At 41.3% G+C, this 23,900-nt stretch overlaps 1 protein-coding gene across 6 annotated transcripts in view; it reads left to right on the top strand.

Moving 5' to 3' along the window:
- Positions 1 to 23,900, top strand: part of LOC101465587 (nucleosome-remodeling factor subunit BPTF) — a 56,655-nt gene that overhangs the window by 10,385 nt on the left and 22,370 nt on the right. For 2 of the 6 annotated variants that reach the window (XM_004539212.3, XM_004539215.4), the window contains exons 3-22: positions 1,233 to 1,284; positions 1,505 to 1,673; positions 3,790 to 4,050; positions 4,506 to 4,703; positions 5,703 to 5,891; positions 6,100 to 6,275; positions 7,156 to 7,335; positions 7,655 to 7,836; positions 8,112 to 8,243; positions 8,924 to 9,053; positions 9,595 to 9,730; positions 10,017 to 10,289; positions 10,421 to 12,506; positions 14,749 to 14,873; positions 15,635 to 15,787; positions 16,235 to 16,385; positions 16,745 to 16,784; positions 17,026 to 17,248; positions 18,321 to 18,470; positions 23,466 to 23,596. In XM_004539212.3, the coding sequence (XP_004539269.1) occupies positions 1,233 to 1,284; positions 1,505 to 1,673; positions 3,790 to 4,050; positions 4,506 to 4,703; positions 5,703 to 5,891; positions 6,100 to 6,275; positions 7,156 to 7,335; positions 7,655 to 7,836; positions 8,112 to 8,243; positions 8,924 to 9,053; positions 9,595 to 9,730; positions 10,017 to 10,289; positions 10,421 to 12,506; positions 14,749 to 14,873; positions 15,635 to 15,787; positions 16,235 to 16,385; positions 16,745 to 16,784; positions 17,026 to 17,248; positions 18,321 to 18,470; positions 23,466 to 23,596 (5,137 nt within the window). The remainder of the gene's footprint in view (positions 1 to 1,232; positions 1,285 to 1,504; positions 1,674 to 3,789; positions 4,051 to 4,505; positions 4,704 to 5,702; positions 5,892 to 6,099; positions 6,276 to 7,155; positions 7,336 to 7,654; positions 7,837 to 8,111; positions 8,244 to 8,923; positions 9,054 to 9,594; positions 9,731 to 10,016; positions 10,290 to 10,420; positions 12,507 to 14,748; positions 14,874 to 15,634; positions 15,788 to 16,234; positions 16,386 to 16,744; positions 16,785 to 17,025; positions 17,249 to 18,320; positions 18,471 to 23,465; positions 23,597 to 23,900) is intronic. The other 4 variants (XM_004539213.3, XM_004539214.3, XM_004539217.3 and 1 more) reach the window with 4 other exon arrangements.

Here is a 23,900-nt window from a genome sequence, read left to right as displayed (position 1 = left end):
TACCTGCTTATTGTTAAGGAATTTATATGTAGTTCACTTAAATAAATAAAAAAAGACTCATTTGAATCAAAACAGAAGATAAAAATAGGCTTTATCATTTCTGACAAGGCTCATTTTGTTCATTTTTTTGGTCAGTCAAGCATACACTTTGAAGATTATGCATTTATTGCTGATCATTCATTTTATAAAGTGAGTCTGACAGTACCACTAAGTCTTAAGCTGCTACGCCTCGCAGTTTTTCTTGACACCCATTAATGTGTTACTACCTTAAGTTTAATATTCAAACCACAGTGGCAGGGACATGTGCAACCTAACAAGAGGGCCACTGTGCAAAGATCATTTCCAGAATCCAGGTAAAAATTCTAATCCTTGGTTTAAATCACAGTTCTCTCCAAAGACTTAGGTGGACATGATTGGCTGTGCGTGTGGTTGCCTGGATACAAAGCATGTCACTTTAACTTAAAACTGCATCCTGCTTTGCACTCTGAAAGGTGTGACTGGAAGCGGCGATGCATATCTCTGCTCTTTTGATTCTCCTTTCAGGATGTCGGTCTGCTCGATGCTAGTTTTAATCTCTCATGTTGTCTTCACTCTTCAAAGTTACGAAAAACTTCACAGCCAATTATGTTTTTGCTTAGTTCACACAGTTAGTAAAGTTTTGACAGCGATGGTATTTATTTATTTTATGTTGAAAGTTATATAATTACTCTGAACATCACTGACGAGATAAGGTGGCCCATGACAGAAAGCCTCCGTCCTCTACTGTGAAAGCTAGCGTCACAATCATAGCTACATTTGTCTGAATGAGCCAAAGCTGCAGTCAGGTCCTCAAGTTATCTTTCTAAATGCAGAGCTACAATAGAGCCGCAGCGTTGGGTGTGCCAACTCACACTGTGGTCACCACCAGCGGTCGTTTGCGACATAATATATCATGCCGCGCTGCAAACGCTGTATGTCACTTTGCATGTTTTGCACAGCCTGTTTTATGGATCTGAGGAAATGGAAGCGTAACCACACTCTTCAGGGACCTTGTACAGTTCGATATGAAAAATAAAATGAAAAGAATAAATCTCCTGACAAGGAAAAACACAAGCCAAATTAAATCACATAAAGTCCAACAAAGGAATACAGACAGCAGAGTCTGTATTATTTAGAGCATGTCTGCCAGCAACTCTTCCTTCTTCCCCTTAATTCTTTCTTTTTTTATCTAATTTCCCATGTCTCCCCTACAGTGAAGAGGATGGTGAGCTGGAGGACAAAGCCATCTGGTACTACAGCACCAAGGTAATGTGCCTCATCTTTTCTTGTTGCCTCTGTTGTAGGCTCTTCACCAAATCACATTTAATCATTTTGGATCATCTCTTTTATTATAAACCTTCTTTCTAATGAAATGCTTCCAGGCATTCCCTCTTCTTTTCTTTTTTTTGGCAGTAAGCCTGTCATAACTTTGAGCTCATGAAGTGGAGTGATCATTTACTGAATGCTCCCTGAACATCTCTCTCAGGTGCAGCTAGCTGAGCTGATAGATAGCTTGGATAAGGAGTATTGGGAGGCTGACCTGTATGCAGCCCTTCAGGAAATAAGGGACGAAGTGCACACGCATATGGACATCACCGAGGACCTAACCAACAAGGCCCGTGGCAGCAACAAATGTTTCCTCACTGCTGCAAATGGTAAAGAGATTATCATTTTTTCTCCTCCTCATAAAATAGGCTCTGACAGTCTCAGATACTCTCTGTTGCTGAGTTTAATCATGCTTGAAAGGAGAATGATCTCTTTTAAACTCAAAGTAATTTTTTCCCCTTTCTCTTCCTGCCTCTCTTTCCTCATTCCTGCCTGCGTTCTCGCCAGTACTCATGAATGCCACCCAGTCATAGATGGCTTGGCCATAGGAATCAACTCAGCTATTATGTAACGTTACGCTGGTCCCAGTCTGGAGCATGTCCAGCACTTGAGCTTCTCTCTCTCCTTATCCCTTTCTTTCTGCCTATAGAGTATCTCCCAGTGTCTTTTGTTTGTTTCAGGGCGTTTTGTGTGTCTGAAAATTAAGAGCGTTTGACCACATATCAGCTCATTTATTATAGCATTTTGTTTGCTCTGCAGTGGAAGTTGGTAAGAATAATACACTGGAAAATATATGCTAGATTAGTCTTGCATTAGTCATGGTTCATAATGATCTTTTCTCTGTTTTCTTTACACTGGGTTTTCTTCTGCCTTAAAACAGCCACTTCAGCTCCTTTAACTTTAAGGCCAACTTTCCTCTGATTGGCTGCTCCTTGTAAACAGAGGGTTTGAATTAAAATTTAAATCTAGTTTATGTATTGCTACATAACTCTCTTATGTTTTGGATTACAGATATTTAAGTCTTAATGTGATAATACGCAGTACAGAATTGGCATACCTTTGTCTTCTCCCCTCTACAAGTTTCATATCTGGTTGGGAGGTGGAGACACGACATTTGTCAGCAGCTCTGGCATTTTCAAAGCAGTTCTGTTTAAACAAAAAAGAAATTTTAGGACAGAAAAGAAACAAAAATATGGAGTTAAAAGAATATTGTAATTCCCTTTTTGTGTGTGTCAATAAAGGCATTTCCTCAGTGTTTGCATGGTCTTCTGTTTGGACTGCTTGGAGCAAGATTTCCCAATTTGGGTAAAATGAGAATAAACACAAATGGCAGATAATGATGTGCAAGATGACACACATGCGTTCACAAAGAGTTGATGTACTAAACAAATATCAAATTGGCCACAAAATCTTCCATCAAAGCCTACAAGCTACCTCTGCAAACATAGATTTGTCAGCGTCAGCAATAAAAACAGATGTCAGTCATTTGCATTTTTGGTGTTTCTTTTCCCTTGACCTGTTTTTTATGTTTTGTTTTGCTTTTGTCTTGCTGCACTGGGATTTTAGCCCTTGTTTTTTATCAGAATTGTAGTGTTTTGGAGAGATGGCAGCCTCACCTGAACAGTTTTTCTACTGCTTTGTTTGAATTCTCCCTGGCTATTGATGCAGTAGGACAATGTATGAATCAATAGTCGTGCCATCCAGTTTTTTTTTTTTATTACTTTTGCTGTATTTCAGTTACAGCAGCACAGGGAGAGGTTTTACGTTGACCAGTTTTACATTCACCTGTCGTCAGACCACCAAAGATTCCTGTTTCTAAAGCACCCTTCCAGGATTTTAAATACCCAGCATGCCCTACCCGGCAATGTCACTATTGCTGTGTGCGCCAGCACTGGACTAGTTGACCTAAAATTGACCCTTACTAGAATCTAGCTCTATTGGGCTGCTTCTCAGCAAATTCTTCCCAGTTTAACACAAGTGATTATATAGATATTGTACGTGCTACTTATCGAAATCATAAACAGTCTAACGCTTCCACCATTCATAACATCAGGAATCCATTGAAAGGCAGTTCTCTTTTCTCCTAGTTTATGTTTAAAAATAAAGTCCAATCTTGTCATATAATGTACTCACATGGCTCATTTTTCATTATCATTGCTATTATTTCAGTCATCATTTCTATCAATCCATCTACTACTTGTTGATTTACTCTAATAATTAAATAAAAAAGTCTTCATCAGTTTTCTTACGGACATTTAGATGATCATATACTGAGAACATCTCAACCACCAACATAAACATACGAAGAGCAAATGTGTTTTAACTCTTTTTTTTTTTTTTTTTTTTTCCCAGTCCTTCAAATTTTCTTGTACCTTCTCTTGGCTCAGCCCTGAATTTGACTTTTTCTTTCGTTTATTTCACTTTACGTCTTCCTCTTTTATCCAGAGGAGATCCTGGAACGATTGCGGGCTAAGAAGGAGGAGGAGCTGGAAGAGGTGAAGAGACGGGCTGCTGAGGAGGCCCTGAAAGCGCAGATGGAGAAGGAGAAAAGAGAGGTGGATGTGGAGAAGGAAGACGAAGATGTCAAGTTGAAGGATGAAGGACAGCAGGAGGCCAAGATAAAGGAAGCGGCAAAGGAAGAGGGGGAGCAGCGGACAAAAGAAGAAGAAGCTACAAAGAAAAAAGTGGATGGTGCGAAAGCTGGAGGTAATTATGTTTCTTAATTTTTTTTAAAACCCATAAAAATATGACCAAATATATGCTACAAAGTAATAATCATAGGAAAACAAAACATGTATGCAGCCGTCTTATTCTGCTTTTGAGCCTTGAACAAACGACATCACTGCAATCCTGTGATTAGTTATTGATTGATGAATCAATTTCACACGTGTTTGACCTATTAAAATGCTGTGAGCATTTCAAGACAAGCCACAGGCTGGCAATCACAAAAGGACATATGCCTATTCACATCAACGTCTTGTTGGGACTATGCTGCCCTCTGTGATAAAGAGGCATTTAAAAAGAGCAATAGCACTTTTATTGCACGTACTCTAAGAAAGACAATACACAAACGTGCCCAATCATCACTTCCCCTCTCCAGTGTCTCCAAGTAACCAATGCATTATCAACATATTTACAATGTTGCTGCTGTTCATCTGTAGTCGGTGAAGCTCCTCCCACTGGCCAAGAAGGCAATAGTAGCATCTCAGATGGATCCCTGCTTCCAGCAACCTCTTCTCCAACGCAAACGGTCACTGCAAGCTCTAGTGTGGCCGCCGAGGCTCCGAAGCCTCCGGCCTCGACCGCAGAGGCTCTGACGGAGGCGTGTTCCCATATGGAGGTCTCTAACAGCAATGAAGGTAGATAGATAATATTTAAGGGAGAAATTGCCCTCGTTAAGCTGCTTTTGGAGATCTGCTTCCCTGCTACAGTTTGCAACTTCACGGGACTGAGTGATGAATCTCATTTTCATTCCAACATTTATTCCCAGTGCTTTGGTGTTCCTCTTTGCATGTTGCTCTCATTCCGTCTACTGGCTTTTGTGTTCAGTGGTGTAGTTACTTCTTGAATATTGGCTTTTGTCTTGAAACTGTTCCAGTCATTTCGTGCTTTAACTCAGTTCCTCACACTTGCTTTCTTTAAAGAGCTAAGAAGCTGGTTGTGTTGTGTTGATTCGCAATCACATTGCATTGTCTCTGCAATCAGCACGACTAGAAACGCTCCTTTAACAGCTAGAGGCAGCATTCACATTGTCTGGTTCTTCAAAAAGCTTTTCTTTGGCTGCTTATTTGTAATTGCTTGTTTGCAACTGCTGCCTTTGATTAGACATTGCTCTGTTTATTAATTGCTTTTGTTGGGTTGATAGCTCAGTTACGATGTGCATATACTTCTCCAGAAAACTGACTCATCTTCATCATTGATGTCATGTGTGCACAAGCCTCATTGTTGAGCGTTTCTTTCTCTGGACTAGTAGCCTTTAACTTTCAAGTGACCAATCGCTACACCTGAAGTGTTTATGTGCTGCATGCATTAGGCATGGCTTATCAGCAGAGGGAGCCACAGCCCCAACATTTTTCAGAATGGTCAGAAGAAAGTTCCTGTCTTTACTGAAACGGAAAGATTTTTTTTAAACCTATATATTAACCCTTCACTTTTTGACCAAGTTTTTAAAGGCTTGGTATTCATTTTTCTAATTTACAATATGTGCTGTTTACTTTTGTGTTGTTGGGTTAAACGATCCATGAAATGTGTCTCGGATTGTTACCCACGGAATAGCACAGTTGAGTCACATTACTCTTAATTAACCTGTCAGCTCTGTATATGATTAAATTTACATTTATTGTATTTTGCCTGTTCAGCAGAAAACCCGCCATCAAATTCTGTTCCTGTCAGTGGCGATGGCATCCCCAGCCTAAGCCAGCCTCCCCACCCCATTGAGGAAAACAGTAACAGCAGTACTGGAGCTGGTGTCCCTCCGAGGTGTCCTGAACCCCCAGACTTGGCTGACAAGTCCTCCCAGTCATCCCTGGCGAGCCTTGATGATGCAGGTCTGACAAAACAGCGTTATGTGACTACATTATACTGAATGATGCTATATTATACTACCTCATTATACTACCTCAGAAGATAAACGATCCCAGAAGAAGCTGTTCACTATGTCTTACTAATCCCCACCACACTGTATATTACTGAGTTTATTACTGAGCTGTGTATCACTCCCTCTGCATCTGAGTGAATTGGACATTGCATTACCAGGGGACGGTAAAGACTCCACCAACGGTGAGGGGACAGGTCCCGGTGCTAAGAAGTCATCAGCAACTCGCATGGTGACCCGGCTGAGAAACCCGGACAGCAAGCTGAGCCAGCTGAAAAACCAACAGGTCGCAGCTGCTGTTCATGAAGCCAATAAAGGCTTCAAGGAGGGCAGAGAGGTAAGAAACCACCAATGGATTTGGGCTTTTAGACTATACATGAAAAATTGGTGCCAACTTCCTAACATGGGCGTTCAGACCGGCATTTAGATTCATGACGTTACAAGGAACACAAGGATTCCCACAGATTCTTTCAAAAAAGTCTTAAACAGTGTTTTTTTTTTCCTTAAAAGTATTATTTTTATTTGCGATACTTTGATGCTTATAACTAAGATATATTCTAATGCTTTATCCAACAAATCATATTGTCTATTTTTTTTATTTATTGCTGGCTGTAAAATTACAGTCAGCAATAGTAAATGTAAGAGAAAAGGGAGGAGGAGCTTGTTTAAGGATATAATGAAAGGTTCAGGGAATGCTTCGTTATTGCTGGTAATAATTTTACTGTGACTTGGAAAATGCACAGAGACAACATTGGTATTGAAAATAAACATACATTATCATCTTCACCTGAACCACCTACTGTAACGCTGGATATTACGATATAACGCGGCGGTTGTTCAGGCGTGTCATACTCATACACGTTTTCATAAGTTTTTTTTTTTTGTTTTTTTTTTTTTTTTACTTTAGCTAATTTCAAAGCTGCATTGTCAGTGTGGGTAGTTCAATTCAGATTACTTTTATCTATATAGCACCACTTAAGGCTCTTAAAATTGTCATGTTAGGACCCTAAAATAATGGAGAGAAAGCTCCAACAATTGGGAAGCACTTAGCAGCAGTGGGAATGAAAAAGTCCCTTCTTGCAGGAAAAAACCTCTGGCAAAACCAGGGTCAGGGAGGGGCAGGCATTTGCTGTGAACAGTTGGGAGTGATGGGAAGAAGACAATAGGGACACGTTTTCCATTCCAACTGGATTTTCATTCTTTGCTTACTTTTTTAGGTACTGGTAGTAAACGCACAAGGTGACATCACTCGCGTCAGCACACGCAGCAGCAAAGATGTGGTAATGAAGGGGACCCTCAGCCAATACTTCAAGCTTGGGCAGGAGGGCAAGTACCGCATCTACCATAACCAGTACAGCTCCAACGCCCTGGCCCTCAACAAGCACCAGCACAGAGAGGCAAGTAGCATGACATCTTTATTTCTAACATTTGAATGTTCTTTCATTACTGCATCTGTCTGCCTGGCTCTTTGGTTACGGTATTCTTCTGCTGTTTTTATTTGCATGTGTTTCTACTGTTTTTATGGTAGTGCTAGTCACATTGAAGTTGTCCTCACTTGTGAACATATGTGTCTTTACTTGTTATATGTGGCAGTTTACACCAGTTACTATCTAGTTACAGATGTGGAATTAAGTTCCAAGTGAAAAATCTCATTTAGTTCTTTGAGTTACTGGATTCCAATTCCCAACTAAATTCCATTTATCTGTTTGTTTACAGGACCATGACAAGAGGCGGCATCTCTCCCACAAATTCTGCATGACACCAGCAGGAGAGTTTAAGTGGAACGGATCCATTTATGGCTCCAAGGTTCTGACTATCTCCACATTGAGGCTCACTATCATTCAGCTGGAGAACAATGTTCCAGCACCATTCATGCACCCGAACTGGGCGTCACACAGGTATAAAAGGATATAACAATAATATCTCATGTGCTCCACTGGCTTTGTTTAGTGGGTTTTAGGTTTTATGTCATAACTTGCTAGTGAGGTTAACATCTTTCAGTAAATCAGTTACTTTTTGGGTCAAAGTAGCATTTTTAACAGATGTAAAAGCAAATCGTGGTCAGACTGTCCGCTTACAAATATTCTGTAGCCTAAATCTGAAAGAACCCAGAGTACAGGAGGAGGTCGAAACATGCTAAAATGTTGTTTTTGTTTATTTTTTTTCTTTCAAGGACCAATTGGATCAAAGCAGTTCAGATGTGCAGTAAGGCCAGAGAGTTTGCACTGGCTCTGGCCATCCTGGAGTGTGCAATCAAACCTGTGGCCATGTTGCCCATCTGGAAGGATTCACTGGGCCATACCAGGTATGAAAATCTTTACATATTTACAGTGCGCACCATACATGCTGCTATCGCTTCACAAACACAAATAAATTGAGTTTTACAAAAAAATTCAAATACCTTGAATTGCTCAAACAAGCTTTCAGTGCATGTACATGGGGGGGATGTGCATGCAGTTAACTGGCAGAGCTGATCTTACCCAGATCAGATCAAAAGGCCCACCCTGGCTGTGAGGCATAATATTTAGATTGCAAGTCCACAACCAGCCACCACCCACCCCTGCCTCTACGACTGCTTCAGCAACACAAGGGCTCTTTTAAAGAAGTGATTGTCCAAGATTTCACAAGGTTAAGAGCAGAATGTGTGTATGTGTAAGCCCGAACTGTTAGTAAGTGAGAGAGAAAGTGGCGTTTCAAGGACTTCTATCAGTGTGTATATGTGGGAGGTTTTCATGGAATGGTTTCAAGACTTGCTGTCATCTCCTCATCTTTAATCAGAGTTTGAAAGGAAGAAGTTTTTGTGATCCATCGCCATTGTATGATGTTATCACATGCAGCAATGATAATATTGTTGATGCAGCATTCTATGAAAACAAAATTTCAGATGCAGATTGCTCAAAAACGACTTGTTTTCTGCTTCTCTTAGCATAAAGATGGAAACATTTAAAATGTACGAGCTGTATGACAATTTAAAATGCATTTCAGGTTAAATCGCATGACATCCATGGAGCGTGAGGAGAAAGAAAAAGTAAAGAAAAGGGAGAAGAAGTTGGAGGATGAGGAGACGTTGCAACAGGCCACCTGGGTCAAATACACCTTTCCAATAAAACATCAGGTAGGCGCCGCACAAATTGCTGCAGTTGAACTGATTATTTAAATTCTGGCACATGAATTATTGAATGGATGATGGATTTCATATGTAAACCTGGATAAGCTCATCCAGAGATTAGCACATCATTTCAGATTGGACCATGTGTAAATTTGTACTTAATACTGTGCAGGAAGACCACAGTTAAATGACAAATATGTAAATGGTAAGATAGGCAATCATGCTTAGATGCACTTGTGAAATGATTGTGCACTAATTTTAATGGTAACTGCAGTGTGTCGGTCTAATCTACATCTGCATTGAAACTTTGGAAAATGAGTCCTTTTAGTGGGAAACACTGAAGTGCATGTTGTGCATACATGCATGAGGGCCGATCAAAGGCTCTTTGATGCTGAAAGTTAGTGATCGGTGTGCAAATAACTTTGTAACCTTAAAGCTTTTTGTATGATCACCCTCTTAGTTTCCCACCACATATTTCCCCCCCATGTGAATATTTTCGCTTTACCTGATTCCTCTTTTCTTGCCTACTTTCTTGTCCTACATGTAGGTGTGGAAGCAGAAAGGAGAGGAGTATCGCGTTACAGGCTACGGGGGCTGGAGCTGGATCAGTAAAACTTATGTGCCACGATTTGTTCCCAGACTTCCAGGAAACACCAACGCCAACTACCGCAAAGAACTGGAAGGTGTGGAACAGGAGGCTTTTATGGCATATACTGTGCTTTTTAGTTATTAGACAGATTTGTACCTCATTCAGTTATTTTTACGTGTTATTGTTTGTGTTTATTGGTCAACAGTGAATTAAATTTCTCTGGATTTATGGTGATGTCCTGGGGTATTTAATTTAATTTTCTCAAAAGTTCCCAGTAAATTCAATTATTGATGGTCTGTCCTGCTAATTTGCTCAGTTAATATAATAACAATGTGTGAGCAGCTTAATATAAGGTTGTCCTCTCATTCTGTTTTTCAAAGATGCTAAACTTGGCAAGAAGTGTACTCTGCTGGACTTGAGTCGACGGCCTAGTGTAGTCACACCAGAAGCTCAGGGAGCTGTTGCAACAAGCAGCGAAGCCACAGAAGAAGACTCCTCTGGCCTCCCCAAGCCACTGACAGATCAACAAACGTCAAATGAGAAGAGGGACGAAGAAAAGAAAGAAGATTTAGATGAAAAGGAGAAGGCGAAAGAGGAATTGCCAACGAAGATGGAAGTGGATTCAACAGACTCGCCGTCAGATGAAGTGCAAAGTATGACTGATTAACATTGCGTTCTGTTGCATGTATACTATGAGTGGTCATTTACTTTAAACTACTTCAGCTCTAATACTTATGATTCTAATGTAAAGAAACACATTTAATCTGAATTGTTTTCTCTCCAGGTTCCTGTATTCAGGAAGATAAGGATTCCCTGAAAGAGGAGCCAACAGAAAGCCTTCAGCGACCATTTAACTACGACGTAGTGGATGTCAGCAAAGGCTTCCTCACCCGCATTGCTTACAAGAAGAAGGTCAAGTCCTCCAAACTGGACAGTCTACTTGAACGCAGAGTGAAGCAGCACATTATCGAAGAGAGGCAAAGGGAACAGGTGTCAGCCTCCAAACCCCAGGAGCCTAAACAAGTTTCATCCACACCAACCCCTGCTCTAAGCACTCCGGTCCGGCCACGGTCACCACTCAAGCCCCAAGCTCTCACTCAGACACATCTCACATTGGGTGAAGCTGTGAAAGTGGAGGAGAAACCTTCCACAACTGAAACTCCAGGGCAAGGAGAAGTTGGAGGACAAAAAGTAGAAGGGGAGAGTCGGGATGAGCTCTCTAAAACTACAGATAAGATTGTCACTCCTCTTCCTTCTCCTGTTATAGACTCCACACCCAAAGACAGTAGCAGTACAGGTGAAAATTCAAATTCACCACAACACCAAACCACCTCCTCGCCCCAGAAATTGGTGGAAAATGAAAGGACTACGGGGCCAAAGGAAGCTAGTTCAGGGCAAGAGGTTGTTAAACTCCCCAATGTGCAAGAAACAACAGCTAGTTCTTTAGAGCAACAAGCAGACTGTGTAGCATCAGATGTTACGAAGGCTGCGCTTACTGAGAATGAAGGGTCTGAGGAACCCAAATTAAAACTGAATGCTGCAGTGACATTTAGAAGTGGTCTTGACCAAAAAGACAGTCAAGACACAGCTCCTTTAAAACCGATTCCCCAAAACACAGAAGTTTTAGGCTCAGTGCATTTGAGCACAGAGGAAAACGGTATGGGGCCAGAGGATAGTCAAGACAATATGCAAGATATTGGAGATGGTAGGACTGTAACTGGCACTCCCGAGCCACTTTCTCCTCTCCCTCAGGTAAATGGTAATGATGGTTTTGGGGGTGAAAACATGCTGGGTAACTCTGTGGTGAGCTCAAATAATGGCATGCTCAACAACAGGCCTCAGCCCAAAGTGAACAGTATTGGGAAGGATGAAGATGAACAACGGCTTGCTGTGTCGCTGAAAGACACCACGCAGCAAAAGCCTCTAGTGAACGGGGATCTTGCTTCTTTAAACACTAGCACGGAGGTTAGGGTCAAAGAAAATTGTTTAGCTTCTAAGGTAGAGGCAGAAAGCAAGATTACAAATTCTGACCAAGATTACAAACCTCCACTGAAGAAAACAAAGCTGGAAAATAACGTAGACACACCCGCAGAGCATACTCCGAATGTTCACAACAGCACATCATCTTTTGAGTGCACAGAGACCAAACCCAGTCTTGGCGTCAAGATCATAAGAATGGCTCCCTCTCCTATACCTTCAGCGGAGGAGTCGAGTCTGAGCGACGACTTTGCAGAGGAGAACGGCAGCGGTGGGGCGACAGAACCAGTCAAGACCATCATCACACAGGTAACCACAACCTCCACCACCACTACCACCACAGTACTTTCCACTGAAATGAGGATAGCCAAGGTGCCGTCGACGACATCTGGAGAACCGGTGGTGCCTGTAGTGTCGACAACAGAGAGCAGCGCCGTGTCTACCCTCACAACCATGACCAAAACAACTGTGACCAAAATCCTCTCCCCGGGGCTCGATGGCCAGTCTGAAGACAGCCAGAGTGAAATGGTGACACAAGAGCAGAAAACAACACTTTTAGCTTCTGTGGGCGAATCAACTACTGACGCCAGCGGTAAAACCTCAGTGTCGTCTGTTACCGTGAGCGAGGAGGACTCGTCAACAAAGGGCCGTGTGCGCCTCCTCAAGTTCTCCCGCACTAAGAAGACCCGCTCGGACACAGCTCTTCCCTCTTACTGCAAGTTTGTCACCAAGAGCAGCCGGAAGAGTATTTTTGTACTTCCGCACGATGACTTAAAGATCCTGGCCAGGCGAGGCGGATTCCGTGAGGTGCCAGTGTTTAGTTACAATGCTAAGCCAGCACTTGATATCTGGCCGTATCCTTCGCCCAGGCCTACGTTTGGCATCACCTGGAGGTAAGGTCCCATTCTCAGTTTGTCTTCCTCACACACGTCTTACTTACTGTCCTCTCTCTCTGAAGCCGGTGTGTTATTAAATTCTATTATCTGTATTGAGTCTTAGATAAGATCCATATTTCTTTAAGCATGAATAGAAAAAGCAAAAGTGGAAGCAAGTTGATCTTTAAAGCCTAGAAGAGACATTGCCAGCTCATTATCTTCATTATCATTTGTTTCCTTTTCTTGTCTCCGGCGGTGGAAACTACTTAGGAGTTTAATCTTGTTTGATCCTTTTTTTATCATTTCCGAGCATGGGCATCCTGAGCGTAACTTCGTAGGTCTGGTTATTTCCCATGTTCCTTTGATTGGTCATTCAGAATTGGACGTAAGTGTGAATGTGAGCATGAATGGTGATCTGTCGGTCTGCTGTAGGCCTGTGATAGCCAGGCAGCCCCTCCAGGGTATACCCTCCCTCTCACCCTGTGATAGCTGGGATAGTCTCCAGTCAGACCGTGACCCTGAATTGAATAGACTGAAGGAAATTTTAAAAAACAACAACAACATATTGCTTTTAACTGTTAATTAATGGCCATTCAGAGGGAGTATATTTCAAAATATGTAAAATGCGAGGACATCCTCCTTGGTTCATAAGCTGAGTTCCCTGGTTGTATCCCGGGAGGAGATGCAAATTTCTTGAGGCTTACATCAGGTGGGGCGTAAAAATCTGTCAAGTCAAATATGTGGAAATACTTACTGTGTCAACTCCTTTGGATGTGTTCGGAGTGCTCCGATGGTTTCAATGTCGCCTTACTGCAAGGCGTTTCTTGGTTCAAAGGCAGTTGGAGGCTTTCTTTAGAGCTCATGATCGCCCACAGTTAAAAAACACGTGCTTGTTATGTTAACTGGTGATTCTACCCGCTGTGAGTAAAAGAGCAGGCCAAAGGAGCTGTCTTTTTTCAGATTTTGGAGCAGCATAATCATCGAATTAGAATTACATTAAATGGCTTTTGAACATCATGGTATAACCAAGGTTATCCACTTTTATCAGATATTGTGAGGTTCCGCTTCATGTCATATTGTGTCCAGCAGCACTGCAATTAAAAATGTTCTTAATGAGTTCTTTTTACTGGACTTCTCATTTCTCTTGAAATGTAATATCCAGGAAATGAGCTCAAAAATGCAGCATTTCACAGTGTAAACTCTCTGTAACCACACTTTCTTTTCCTAAGAAGAAAACTTAAGTAATGATAGCCAGAGCGCAAGTGTGACACAGTGCGTAATCATCTCTGTATTGCTCTGTGGTTCTTGTAGGATTATACAAAAGCAGTTTTTGTGTTTCTTCTAAGTTTTATAAGCGCTCGCTTCTCATCCTTCCCCTTTAAACAGTTTCCCAGCTTTGGCAGAGCGCCATGTCCTGGTGATTTATTGTTCGTTATGTCTTCATTCTTCCTGTCTGCCGTTCGTGGCTTTGGCCTCGGGTGATGCTGTAGCTCTGACTCTGGTGTCACACGGGGACCTCTGGTTATTTTGACCCGACCTCAGAGTTCCAAAGGAGACATGAATCATTCGGTGGTCGGAGAGGTGTCACGATGTTCGCTTTGCGCGCTGACCAAGCCCTGCAACCCAGGCATATTTTTCCACCTGCGGTTACACATGGGAAAGGGAATATCCACCAGACCCCGTACACATAATAAGCCCTGTGACGATTGTGTTTTTTCAGATGTTTAAGATGCCGTTAATGACGATATCCAAATGCTAACCTCATTGTCATAGCAGTCATAACGATATAAGGAAGGGATTTTTCCTTCTTTTGGAAATTATTTATTGATGGATGAGATGTTGTTGTCTATTTCTAGACTGAGAAGAGTCTGTTATGTTCAGAATTGTTTACTTGCTTGATTTGCCTTGTAGAAATAAATAGCCCTGCAGGGATCTGTTCTGTTTCTTTAGTGGAAACAGGCGTGAAGTGTCAACATCATCACCAACAACTCTCGTTTGTTTTTATTCTGCCGCTTCCAGACCCATGATCGTGTTTTCTGTAACTCTGAGTCAGTCATTTCAGTGACACCTTAAGTGCTGTCAGTAGTGTTTCTAAGCCTGATTCAAATATTAATTTGCACTATACAACAACGAGACAGGGAGCACAGTGGTGCTGTGAAAGGAGGAAAAAGGCTCCTGTTTCATGAGGCCTGTTTGTGTGCATTATTTCTTTGGAATAATGTGGTAGATAATTTAATGTAATCGGTATCTATCTGTCCAGGTATCGACTGCAGACAGTTAAGTCTATGGCTGGAGTGAGCCTCATGCTGAGGCTCCTGTGGGCCTGTCTGAGATGGGACGACATGGCCGTGAAACCGTCCGCTGCTGTCGGCACCACGCGTACAGGTAGACCTTCAACAGTTCCAATAATCATTTACAGTTTTCATCCATTTTCTGTGAGGAATGGCAACAAACTCCTACAGAGGTGTTATGCTAAATAAGTGCTTCCAGCTACAGCTTGGATTATAAATGTTATTTTTATTTATTTATTTTTCATTTTGAGGTAAGTCCAGATTTTTTTTTTCAGGATTTTATTTCAATTGGTTTCTTTTTACTAACTTGTAATGCAGCGATCCCCAACCTTTTTTGCGCCACGGACCGGTTTATGCCTGACAATATTTTCACGGACCGGCCTTTAAGGTGTCGCGGATAAATACAACAAAATAAAACTAGTACCGGTACCGAAAAAAAAGAAGATTTATTCATAACACACGTGAAACGACCCAGAAAAACCGAGTAAACGACAAAAACGATAACAAAATAACGCTAAAAACCCTGAAAACCATATATTTCACACCCGAACCTCAACTCTCGCGGCCCGGTACCAAACTACTCACGGACCGGTACTGGTCCGTGGCCCGGGGGTTGGGGACCGCTGTTGTAAGGCATGGTAATCTTTCCGGTCAGCAACTGCTGTCTTCCCAAAAATTCCAACTTGTAGTGTCTTTGCTTCTTGATGTCCTCTCTCTCTATACTTATCCCTGTGCTGGCCCAACAGAATAATAGAGAAAACATGTGCAAAACATTTTTGGGCATCACTGTTTTTATGTTGGAGTGCGTTTCCTCCATCTTTTCGGGCTTTCCTCCTCATCACCATACCAACCCAGCCCTATCCCCACTCATTGCTACAGAGACATCAGATACTGAAATCACCACCACCGAGATCATCAAGCGCCGCGATGTGGGACCATACGGCATCCGCTCAGAGTACTGCATACGCAAAATCATCTGCCCCCTTGGAGTGCCAGAAACTCCAAAAGGTAAAACAGACTTTTCTTTTTTCACATTTATTAAAAAACAAACAAAACAAAATCGTCTCATGTCGTTTCTCACCATCAAACACAAAGTGAAACTATTACATTGCTAACTCTTTGTTAATAACAGAAATATGCAAACCTGTTTTGAACTTTTAAACTGTATAAATAAAACCATACTATAAATGTTTAAATACAGTTTTTTCTTTCTTCTGTTTGGTTTCCCTGCAATAGTTGGTTGTTGCTCAGTATTTCAGCATTGGATATGCTGTCTTTGTATTATTTATTGCTAAATATTGGTTTTAAAGGATGTGCAGTCTGTTTTAATTTATATTTTACAAGTTATTATTGTAACCAGGCTGTAAAACTGACACATTTACATGGGCCCCGTTTCTGTCCAATACCAAATGTAATTACAAATTGTCGTCAATCATTTGTTCATCTTTCTGCCAGAAACCCACACCCCACAGAGGAAGGGTCTGCGATCCAGTGCCTTGCGCCCCAAGAAGCCCGAGCCTGCCAAGCAGACTGGCCCAGTGGTGATTGAGACCTGGGTAGCCGAGGAGGAGCTGGACCTCTGGGAGATTAGAGCCTTCTCAGAAAGGTCAGAGTCACAAATTTAAGCGGAATATGTTTGCGCGTCCTGTGTAGGACTAATTATATTAGTCAGTATAGAAACATGCCATACTGAGAGCCAGATATTGTTCCAGAAGATTTCTTTTCAGAAGAAGAATTTTCTGACTCAGCTAGAAGTAAATCGTCGGGTTAGATTTGTGCGAGATATGCTGGAAGGGCTAAAAGTTGATTTCACTGGAGGTTTTTTTTCTTTTAGTATTTAACTCCGTCACTCTAGACATCCTACTTGCATATTACTTAAGAATTTGACAAATTCAATAAATTTCTAATAATCTTTTAATTGTTCTTTTTATCTTTTAACCTTTTTCACATATTCTCATTTCACAGGGTGGAGAAAGAGAAAGCTCAGGCAGCTGAGCAGGCCAAGGTGAGTGAGGTTCAGTTTTTATCAATTTATTTTATTTTATTGTATTTATTTATTCAATCATTGATTTATTTTTCAAACTTACGGTAAAACTTTTGTCTTTGTGAGAGTGGGGAAAAAAAGGACATCTGTGGTCCCACCTGGATAAAAAGATAAACAAGTCCAGGTCACGGTATTTTATTGTTTTGGGGATTTTTAAAAAATAAATAAGTTAATGTTGTGATCAACTTGTTTATTCTTTCAGAAACGTCTTGAGCAGAAACCAGGCTCAGTCACAACCCCAGCAGGAAGTCCTGCAACACCTGCTGCCACACCCAAAGTGATCGTTGGCTCACTGTCAGGCCAGGGCACCCCCGGCACCAAGGTGGTCCTGTCCACCAAGATGGGGACCCCTGTCACATTCCAGCAGAACAAAAACTTCCAGCAGTCGTTTGCTACCTGGGTGAAGCAGGGTCAAAGCACACAAGGTACTTTACAGTGTAACTAATAATCAGCATTTGGAGTATTTTTATAGATTTTTTATAATATCCTGAATACTAAATAAAGTTGTAGGACCTATCAGAACAATGCTTAAGATCTATATATATCAACAGGTGCTGGTACCAGGAAGTGGATTTGTTTTAGAGCTATGTGAACAAAAAGAAATAATTAAAAATTTAAAATCAATTTACAGTCTAACTATTCTAGTCATGGATTAGTAATTTGTTTACTGAACACAAACTGAACCAGTTGCTCACAATTGACTTGATTTACTGCACTTGCAAGGGAGCTGTTTCAGAAAACAAACACACACACACACACATGCACACAAACAAAAGAGAACAAACTGTGTATGTCACCATGAGCCATAACTGATCTTCATCAAGGCTGGGCTGTTGTTATGCTGGATGCTGGCATCCGTGTCAGAGGTGTTGCTGCACCCTTGCATCTCCATGACAGCAAACATCTGATTGTTCTTAATGGAAATCTCACTGGAGCCACAGAGATGAGGTCCTCCAACTAATCCGACTGCACCCCGCCCTGCAGCTTTTTCAGCCGGACAGTTCCTGTCCCCACACTGCCAGAGGATCGTGGGCTCCTCTGGATCATGAGCACATGCAGGCTCTTACTTAGGCCAGCGTTTAGCTTCATTTTGTTTCCTGTTGACCGTGCCTGGGACATGCTGGGTTCATGTGTTCATTGCACAGCTGCAGGCTGTACTCATCCAGAAATGGAGAGCAAGTCCTTACCACAGTTTATGCACAGACGGGTGACAGCTTGCATCACCTTCAGAGGAGGCCATAATGCATAAATGTCTTAAATATGTTTTGGTGCTGGAGATGACATTTTATTAGGCATAGCTCTTTTCTAATTTTTAATTCTCTTATTTTTTTTATTAATTCAACTCAGCAAACTGTAAAGCATTTCTAAAGTGTGTTGATTTCCTGTGTTGTGTCTTAAGCACAGTGGTTATGTGCGTTAATTAGAAGGGAAATATTATTGAATTTGCAGTGTTGCTGTATTTAAGGTACCTTTTGTTTATTTCCTTCCTTTAATTAGGAGCAGGCTCAGAGACCACGGTGGCCACATCTGGTGGGCACACTTTCCAGATTACGGGAACCTCTGTTGGTGGAAAGGTTGTGACCACTAAGCTGCCACTACCTGCCAACAGCAAGATCGTCACAGTCAACGTGCCAACTTCGCAAGGAGGTATTGCTGGTTTTAATAAGTCACACCTCAGAGGCAGACCTCGGGCAGCATTTCTTCTTTCCGTCCATTTGGGGGATGCATGTGTGTTTGTTTTCATTGCCTCACATCAGATCCACACCAGCAGCATTTAAAATGTGTCAGAGGGGCCAAATTAGATCTGGCCCATGAATTGGATGCCATTGTAGGTAATTTAGCGTACTAACCACACACAGAGTTCTCCAGGGGGACTGAGCTTGTCTTTATTCATTTCATAAATGTTATTGGTGCCAGCTGCTGCAAGCCGGACTTTTTGAACCTTTCAAATCAGGCGTTCCTTTTGTCCTTGAATGCGACGGTCAGCGAGCCAACAACACGACTTAGGGGAACTGCAGGGCTCAAGTATCAGGATAGCTGGTCAATATTTAAAGCACTCTTTCAGAATCAGTCACACAGCTGTCGCAGATTCACCATGGTTCAAATGCGACCATGTTTTTCTTAATGGGCATGAAATTACATGCATCTAAAATACTGTATTTAGCTTGGTTTAGATCTAGATTTATCACCCTGCATCGCTGATTTGTTCTCTGATTCACTGGTAGCTTTAGTTTGCTTTTTCAGTTGTTCTCTGGCCCCGTTTCTTTACCCTAAAATATCGTACATCATTTCAAGCATGGCTTTCTAAATTAAGGACATGAAACGAATTGTGAAAACAACTGATGTAGCCAATATATACGTGTGTGTATATATCTTATGATAATAATGGGTCAGAAAAGTGGTTGCGTGTAGTGACAAACTTCAACTAGCTGACAATTTTAAGGAAAGTGTTCCTGATGTGGGGAAAGAGTTTAATGGCTTCTTCCTTTGTCCATCCTCCATCAGTGATTAAATTGTTTGTTGACAGATTTCTATTACATGAGAATTAACGTGCAACTGAATTACGGTTTCACTACAATCATTTGCATTTGTAGATGTGAATGCAATGCACTTCTGTTTTGTCACTCCAAAGATAAAAATATATATATATTTGTTGCCTGTTTAAAGGGAATGAAAAGTAAGAATGAATTTATTAGGACTGTTCAATATAACGATATATATCGGATGACAATATAAAAACATCTATCGTTTCATTTTACGCTATCGTTTGTTTCGTGGTGTCGCAAAATAAACTGTTTACGGCAATTTCCTTTAATTGTTTTGATGGTCACTGTAGTGGCTATATTAATTTCTTAAAGTTCTCTCTTTCTCTTATATTTAATATAACCACACTACACACGGACAAGCACATGTTTTTATACGTTGCCGTTAGCAACAACGACGGTATTTTCCACATAAACCTTTCACAACAAAGCTCAAAGATCCTTTTGAGACTTTTCAAAATAAACAGAATCACGTGAAAGAGTATGCCGAGTATTTACGGATGAGAAGCAAATAAGAGCCGTCAGGTGCTAAGAAATAAACCTTGGACTCAAACGTTAGAACAAGCTTTTCCCTGCAGCACGCCGTGTAAAAAAAAAAAATACTCACAAAGAAAACGCCGGCCGTTACAACTTATGTCTAAAAATGTATAGTTTCATGCATCGGTTAAAACACTCGACTCCAGGTACCTGACGCGCAGCTGGAAACACTTCCCGCAAGTCGAGCTGCCCGAGATTCACAGAATTTACAGAAAATGTTACATTTTTGTGATTTATATCGTTATCGGGACGATAGAATTCTTATATCGGGATATGAGATTTTGCTTATATCGCACAGCCCTAATTTTTATCCTACAACTGTATGCGTTAAATACAACTTAACAGTGGACCGAATGAGAGGAACGTCTTTCCAAACGTAACTCTGTGTGTAATGTTTGAGATGATGTAAAGCAGCAATGCAGAGACTGCTGAAGTTACTGAAGGCGATAAGATCATTCAACAAACGTGGAACTTTTTCAACTGAATTTTGAAAATAATACTAGTAAATATTGTAATTTATGGCCATTGGCTCCTTCTTTAAAAAATATTTTAGTTTCATACACAATTTTTAGGTCCTATGAATTTAGATGAACTCCATCCCTGCTGTATTCTATTTATGCAGAGTATATTATATACTAAGGCCCACAATGTTAACCCAGAACCTTCTTTCTGTGAGGCAGCAATAATAATCACGGCACCAGGTTGGCGTACCGTATTGTACCAGACTGGTCTGCACCAACCCCATTGTGGTGCCCAGTGTGAGCCAGCATGAGTCACTGGTTTGGTGTGGCACACCGTGTCTGCTTCTGTCTTGTTGGCGTGGTATTCTTTTAAGAAGATGTTATTTTGGTTGGATGGTTTTTGGGATGGTAGCCTTGTGTAGTCTGAGGTTCTAAATCAAGACTGTGGATTCAAAACTGTAGTATCTGTACGAACGCCTGTGCTTTTGAGCAGTTTGAAATGTCAATATTGACACCTTGGAGGAGACGGTGGTTTGTTCTGGACACCGTCAGTTCTGTCTGTGGCCCTGTCAAATTATAGGGATGAATGTTGCTCAGCACTTTGGAGTTGTGGCCTGTCATGTTGACATGCTTCATTAAACTGCTGACAGCTCTAATGTGAGTCATATCCAGTGCTATTATGTCAGCATGTGCTTTTAAACATTACATCTGTTAAAGTGAAATTTGGCTTCTCTAAATAAACACAAAAAGAATTCATCTGATGATTACAGCGCCGTGCAATAGTCCAGAGTCACGTGTCACATATTTCTATTTTGGTAGGAAAATTAGAAATATGCGCAGCGATGTAGGGCTGCACGATTTTGCATAAAATGAGAATCACGATTTTTTGGCTTAGAATTGAGATCACGATTCTCTCACGATTTTCTTTTCCAATATAAATATTTATTGCACTTATTAACTGCACATCAACTTCGTAACAGTTGAGACTGAACATAAAAACAATAAATAAACATAAAAACAACAAATGTCTCACGTTTTGTGGTTGCCGCAAAATGTTGTACTGCTTGTAATTCCGTCTCCACTGTTGCTCGACGCTGCGTGTATAGAGCAGGTAGTGCAACAACAGAAAAATAGTTGCGGGACGGCACTGTGTAGCGTTTGTCTAGGGTGTTGATCATTTTCCTAAATCCCTCGTTTTGCACAGTGTTGATGGGAGCCATATCTTTGGTCAGGTGATAAGTGATAGCCTCCGTAATTTCTTTGTGCCTGCGGGAGTTCGACGGGTATAGGGAAGCGCTGCATAAGGTTCCCGTTATTGATGTTTGGGTGGTTGACCGGGACGGATTTTCTCCTGTCAATTTCTCATCATCCCTGATGTGCTCTCCGTTGTTTTTTTCCCTGCTAATTTTAGCATCACACGGCACAGCTTCTATATCACGTGGTATAAGGCTCCGCCCTTGTCATTTGTTGAGCAGGAAGAGTGAGCGCTTGTTTTCATGCAGATTACGTCCCGGATCAAAATGCGGTACAATCGTCGTCGTCTTTTTTTTTTTCTTTCTTTAAATCGTTGTCATTTGGAAATGAGATCGCACATAAGTATGAATCGAGATCGCGATTTTGTAACGATTAATCGTGCAGCCCTACAGCGATGTATTGAAACATATACAAAAAATGGAAATAAGGCAAAAACAGAATTTTTACAAATAAGCTGACAAGATTGGAATTCATTATTTGGTATCATCACCTTTTATTCTGAAACACACACTGAAATCTCTTAGGCAAGCTTTCTTGTACTTTCTTGAAGTAGTCTTGAAGAATGGTTCACACTGCACATGGCAAAGTTTCAGCCAATAGCTCTTTGGGAATCACCTTGCTAGTGCAAAATCCCATTTACCCAGAAAACTGTAAAAAGAAGAAGGAACATTACAGTTAATTTTACACACCTCTTTAAATATATATTTAAAAAAAAAGAGGCAATCAATTGAAAATGAGAATGATGCTCACCAAGCATAAAGTGATTTTTCTTGCCTTTGAAGTTACCATGAAGGAGAAACTAAGTTCAGGTGGAGTGTAACCATTTAATGGACATATGTATTTATCCAGCATGACTGTTTGGTGCCCTGTTTGGTTTGGAAGGGCTTAAGGAAGTTAGGCAGGAAAACAAGTTTACCCTGAGGTCTGCTTCCCAGACAGGTAGCCCTCTATAGTAGGATTCCTTTTTTCTTTTTTTTTTCCCCCCTTCGTCTTTTTGAATAAAAGTGTACCTCTCCACTCACCGGAATCCCAACTCCTCGACCTCTCCAAACAGCCAGCCCATAGAAAAGCCTGTTTGATGTGTGTGACCAGAGCAGCAACTCCCTCAGTCTTACGACCGGGCTTAACGTCCCTGTTTGAAGAGGGAAACCCTTGATATATAGGTTTACCTGCTCGGTTGCGGTTGAAAAACCACAGCAATGAGGGAGCAGAGGGAAAAAGAGCCACGCTCTCATGGTTTCCATTTCTGCCGTCAGCTTCACGTGAGCTCGTGAAGGCAGAGAAACCCCGTGAACAGCTATGAAACGCCGGCTTTGTCAGATTAAAGTTAAGAACTAGGATGTGAAATTCATGCATAATATATGAGGGGGTTTCAGGTATGTTGGGGAAAACCCAACTAAGCTTTCAGTGGGCCTTTGAAGATTTTGTTTACCTGCTCAACTAATATTTACAAGTGCCGTGATCAAAAAGTGGCCCTCTAGCAAAAAGAGAAACTTACAAATAATCTATTCAGCAGAGTTAATGTAGGACCGCTGCTTCACATCAGAATTTACTTTAGTTTTGAGCATTTTAATCTTATTAAGAATATTTTTGTTTGTTTGATGTTTGTGTAGTTGTTAAATGTAAAGCAATAAGCAATCCAAACTTACTATTTACATCTTTGTCATGTATTTAAGCCACGTCTTTGCAGACACCATCACGAAAGTATTTCCTTCACGTCCAAATTTTCTTCTTTTCTTTGTCGTTTTTAGACTTGTAAAGCTTCCCTCAGAAACCTCATTCAAATGTTACTCACCTCTAATTTTTTCACCCTCCTTTCTGTCTCTCCACTCCTCTCCTCTCTGCAGGTGTGGTTCAGCAGAAAGTGCTGGGAATCATCCCATCCAGCACGGCAGGAGGTGCCCAAACCTACACCACATTCCAGCCCCGCACTACCACGCTCAACATCAGGCCCAATACCGCGGGCTCCCAACAACAGGTATAGCTGTTGTTTTCTCAGGTTACAGCTCTAGTTTGTACATTTTGTTCATAATTGTGTTGATATATTATTTTCAACCGTGTTTGCCAGTGATGGGAATCACCCAACACCCCACAATACAATTTGATTGCGTTTGATGATGAGCTTTGTGATTACCCCTCTGCTGTAAAAGGCTGATTGGGTAGGCTTACAGCAGAATATCCAAACTACGATAAATTGAGAGTGAGACGATGTAGGATTTTCAAATTGATACCATAGATGTGTCTAGTAAAATCTCGGACTGACGACGATCTCAAGGTCAGAG

This window comes from Maylandia zebra, linkage group LG6 (assembly GCF_041146795.1).
Source record: "Maylandia zebra isolate NMK-2024a linkage group LG6, Mzebra_GT3a, whole genome shotgun sequence".
Classification (NCBI taxonomy): Eukaryota; Metazoa; Chordata; class Actinopteri; order Cichliformes; family Cichlidae; genus Maylandia; species Maylandia zebra.
Note: the sequence above shows the minus strand (reverse complement) of the source record. Positions and strands in the feature narration are given on the sequence as shown.